Raw genomic sequence first — 4793 nt, 5'->3', positions numbered from 1 at the left:
CAGGTAAATCCCATGTGGAGATCAGACTATAATTGCTATCAAAACATATTTCACACCTATTGTTCTATACCTAATTATCAAATGTGTGCAAAACGGGAACACACCCGATTTTCATTGACTAAAAATTTTGATCATGACTAATCTTTATAGTAAAACGAATCATTCTATTTTTAGTGACTCAAGTCTATATCGGAAAAATATAATTTACATTCAGAGGTAAATATCGAGAAATCAAACACTTACCTTTCCAAAGTTATCACAGAGAAAACAGTTGGAAATGTAAATATTCACCTATATTTAACAAGAACTTTAAATTTTCAGTAAATTTATTATATCTGATTCAAGGTAGGAGGGAAAAATCAATAAAAACTTAACTTGCACCTCTACTACTCGGGCATTTGAAACATCAAGATTTGCGTCTACCTGGTTCATGGTTTTGACCTTACACAGGAGATATCAGTCTGGACCAAACTCATGTTTTGTATCATGTAATTATTGAGTAAAATGATTAATACTAAAAGAAATACATTCTTCTTTCCCAAAATTGATCAATTCCAATTGGATATTTTCTAGTTTGTGTATTTGTAAAATTACAGTTATAATATTCGGATAATTCAAGATCATTTTCAGTTTCTGTCCCTCAGCATTGGGAAAATAACTCGGCAAAAATAATAAAGGTAAATGATATCAGTGGCTGCAAATTGATATAAAGAATGAACCCAGTTCAGTTGCTTTATTTCATACAAAAATATTCTAAAGTTTAACATTAGCCATGTAATCGTTTGGAACCCTTGATACTTATATGTCTGCACCATGAGCCTTTCTTGAATTAAAATGAACCTACAAATGAGGATGCTTGTATCTATAAACTTCTGCAATGAAAAAAGTGAATTAATATAACGGTGACCGATATCAAACGAAAACCCTACAAACAATACAAATCTTTGAACAGGGCATAAAACACGGATCCCTGGAAATTCCAGAGTTGAGATCCGGTACCTAGGAGGATTAAGCATCCCCAGTCGACTGGGCACACTCGCATGCATTGATCAGGTAGACGGAAGATTCCATAGTCAAATTTTGTATCAAAGTTGTTTTTAAGATTTGTGAAAAGAAAAAAAGGCTCATATATCATACGAACTCTCTCCAAAGCTCTCAGGCGTAATGGGGATTCCATAGTCAAATTTTGTATCAAAGTTGTTTTTAAGATTTGTGAAAAGAAAAAAAAGGCTCATAAACTAATTAATATAACGGTGGTTCGTAATATTAATTATACTAATACGAACTCTCTCCAAAGCTCTCAGGCGTAATGGGGATATATTTTTAACAGTCAAGTTGGAGATTGTCTAACGTATGATCGCATTCTCACTTGTTCATGTACATGCATTCATTCGTTTTAAAGTTATCACGACCTTGATGTTTAACCTACAGTAGCTGGCCCTAAGTATGTTCAAACAATGGCCGACGTTCTTCTGTACGTAACTCGTAACTGCATAAACTTTTATGACTAGTACTTTGTGATGCGTCCTTTGGTTTTCAAAACAGCTTTAATTCGTTTGGGTAGACTTTGACATAAACTTCTTGTATAGTGAAGAGGTAGAGAGGATGGACCAGATTTCATGAACGATGCGTTCCAGGTTTGCTTTCAAATTGTTTTTAATGTCATGTAAATCTCTCTTAATTCGAATTTTTAAAACTCTCCAAACATTTTCCATTACATTAATGTCTGGGCTCTGTGTAGTAACCTTGCTCACTGGATTACTAAAGATAAACTAAGGATTTTATGACTTATTACTATACATGGACAACGCATCACTGACTCTTTTAATCAAGGGTGATAATCCAAAACAACATACAATACAGAGTTGTGGTTCTTACTTATAATCATTACATTCCTCCTTTTCTTAAATTTTTACATACACCAAATTTATTTTGAATAAAATTTCAATACTGAAAATGAAGTTTTTTCTTTAAAGTTCATGGTCACAATAAAAATCAGTGAAATGCGTTACGTTCGAAATTATACAATTTTTCTTAAGCACAGTCCATAAAATTTAAATATTATGTCAAAACAAAGTCTTTGAACCGAGTTGGTAGCCTGCGTTCCCGAACTGGTCTTGTATGCAGAGAGTCTCCACGGTCTTTCGCAACATTAGGGTCGTCCACATCATCCTCTGGTACCTCACTTGGTGGAAAGATCTACATAGGTTACATCATCTGTATCATCAAGTTGAGCACTACAATCTTACTCTAGATTTTTCACTTGTTTTACGTTTCTGCGATATGTACCTCCATGTGGTGCTCTCAGCAATACTTCATTTCCTGTGCGTTCAATGACCTCATATGGTTTTGTTTCAAATGCAGGTGAAAATTTGTTTTCTTTTGGCCGTTGAACCAACACTTGTCTCCGACTTGTACTTGACTGTGTTTTGCGTTCTTACTCTTGTCTGCATATTCCTTCTCTTTCTTCTTTTTCATCCAGTCTTTAACTCGAATGTCTTCCTCTTCTCTCTCGGGAAGGCTAGGAATCTTTGTCTTCACTGGATATCGGAAAATAAGTTTGTTTGGCGCAACTCCAGTTACTGTATGCGGTGTGCTTCTGTAAGCTGATAGGAATTTTAGCAACTCCTTTCTCCAATCCTTCCCTTCAACATGAGCTGTTCTGATAGCTTTTAATAAGGTCGTGTTCTGTCGCTCCACTTCGCCATTAGCTTGCGGCCAATAAGGTGTAGATGTTTTATGGGTGATGCCGTATTCCTCTAGAAACTTCTCAAATTCTGTAGACCGAAATTGTGTTCCGTTGTCACTTCTCAGACTGTCAGGAATACCATAACGAGCGAAAGTTTCCTCCAAACATTCAATGATTTTGGTTGATCCTGTGTTCTTCAAAATATAAGTTTCAAAGAAACGGCCGTAATAGTCCACATACACCAATACTGATTCTCCTGTTGGAAAAGATCCCATTAGATCGATTGCTGTAGCTTGCCATGGATAATCTGGAAGCACTTTACGGCGTAAAGGTTCAGGTGATGACGGACCTCCAACTACTTGACATGCATAGCATTTCTTGCAAACACGTTCGGCATCACTATCAATCTTTGGCCACCACACTTTCTCTCTCAGTCGCTGTTTTGTTTTAGTGATCCCTTGGTGTCCCTCATGAGCAGCGGTTAAAACTTTCTCAAACTGGTTGGAATCACAATACGTGTACCTCTGAGGATTACTTTTCCTATACTGCACAGTTCATTTTTGACAGCTATTTAACTTTCCTCACAATCTGTCCAATTTCCGGTTTGTAAAGCTTCATTAACTCCGTGTAACTCAAGATCTCCAGCGGACTCTTTCTCCACATCCTGAATCGTCAACGTTCTGGGTACTGCTTGCAGAGCAACGAATCTTACGAAATCCTCAGACATTTGACTTGGTGAAGGTGTATCGGATTTATAGATCCACAGTCGAGATAGTACATCAGCAACATTCTTGTGTCCAGGAATGTACTTTACTGTGAACTGGAAGGGTTGAAGTCTCAATACCCATCGTTGGATGCGGGCACATGGATTTGACTTCTTGCTGTAGATGAACTGTAGAGGCTTATGGTCTGTCAGCAAATCAAATCTGCATCCATACAAATACATATAAAAGCGGGGTCCTTCGGATGAGACCTTAAAAACCGAGGCCCCGTGTCACGGCAGGCGTTGGCACGATAAAGATCCCTCACTGCTCAATGGCCCTGAGTGCCGAGTAAAGGTCAAAATTTGAAGCCCTTCACCGGTATATGGTGACGTCTCTATATGAGTGAAATATTCTCGAATGAGACGTTAAACAACATACAATCAATCAATCATATAAAAGCGTTCTCATGCCCATACTAGTGCTAATGCCTCTTTTTCAGTCTGTGAGTATCTTCTCTCGACATCTGTCAAACTTTTACTTTGCAAAGCAAATAATACAGCGCTCTCCCTGTTGTATCTGTACTAGCACTGCACCAAGCCCCACTGGACTGGCGTCAGCTATCACTTGAGTTCTTACTTTTGGATCAAAATATCCTAATGTCTCGGCTTTTGATAAACTTGTCTTCAGCTTTCTGAATGCTTGGTCTTGTTCAGGGCCCCAAGTAAATGGTTGATTTTTCCTTGTCAAAATTCTCAACGGTTCTGACAGTGTTGCTAGATTAGGAATGAACTTTCCACAATATGTAACCAGTCCAAGGAAACTTCTGACTTCTGATGCGTTTGTTGGCGGTCTAGCTTCTACTGTAGCTTTCACCTTCTCTCTGGTTGGGTCGATTCCTTTGTCCGATAAGATGTGTCCCAAAAATTCTAGTTTTCGGAGACGAAGTTGACATTTTTCCTTGTTAAATATCAATCCCTTGCTGCCTAGTTTCTCAATCACAGCTAATAATCTGCGGTCATGCTCTTTCACTGTTTTGGCATGTACAATGATGTCGTCCGACATGTTTCTCACTCCGTCACATCCTTGGAGTGCCTGCTGGATGGTGTGCTGATAAATTTCAGGTGCAGAAGTGACACCAAAACTAAGTCTTTTGTACCAAAACAGTCCATCGTGAGTAACAAAAGTGGTGATGTCACGAGATTCTTCAGCTAGCTCTAATTGATGAAAACCCCACTTCAGGTCCAGCTTGCTGAAAATACAACTTCCATTTAGGTCGTGCAAAGTTTCATCAATGGTAGGTATTGGATGTCTCACTCTAATTATGGCCTCATTAGCTTGCCTCATATCCACGCATAGACGAATATCTCCTGACGGCTTCGGCGTAACAACAATTGGGCTGA

The 4793-nt window shown here is 38.3% G+C and overlaps 1 protein-coding gene across 1 annotated transcript; it reads right to left on the bottom strand.

Annotated features, from left to right (window-relative positions):
• Nucleotides 1-2061: 2061 nt before the first annotated feature.
• On the bottom strand, nucleotides 2062-4737 carry LOC133204792 (uncharacterized protein K02A2.6-like). The gene is made up of 4 exons (XM_061340541.1): nucleotides 3951-4737; nucleotides 3402-3598; nucleotides 2419-3234; nucleotides 2062-2199 (listed from the first exon to the last, which is right to left on the bottom strand). The coding sequence occupies exons 1-4, from the start codon at nucleotides 4735-4737 to the stop codon at nucleotides 2062-2064; spliced, it is 1938 nt and encodes a 645-aa protein (XP_061196525.1).
• Nucleotides 4738-4793: the final 56 nt, after the last annotated feature.

The sequence above is a fragment of the Saccostrea echinata genome, unplaced genomic scaffold (genome assembly GCF_033153115.1).
Source record: "Saccostrea echinata isolate AGI-Se365-2 ecotype Australia unplaced genomic scaffold, CSIRO_AGI_Sech_v1 ptg000054l, whole genome shotgun sequence".
Classification (NCBI taxonomy): domain Eukaryota; kingdom Metazoa; phylum Mollusca; class Bivalvia; order Ostreida; family Ostreidae; genus Saccostrea; species Saccostrea echinata.
Note: the sequence above shows the minus strand (reverse complement) of the source record. Positions and strands in the feature narration are given on the sequence as shown.

Excerpts from the sequence above, each read along its gene's own strand:
- LOC133204792 (XM_061340541.1), bottom strand. The coding sequence starts at position 4,737 with ATGAGGCAAGCTAATGAGGCCATAATTAGAGTGAGACATCCAATACCT. Across the intron at positions 3,599-3,950 it reads GATACAACAGGGAGAGCGCT|ACCATAAGCCTCTACAGTTC; the intron begins GTATTATTTGCT and ends ATTTGCTGACAG. Across the intron at positions 3,235-3,401 it reads GTCAAATGTCTGAGGATTTC|TATAGGAAAAGTAATCCTCA; the intron begins GTAAGATTCGTT and ends TGAACTGTGCAG.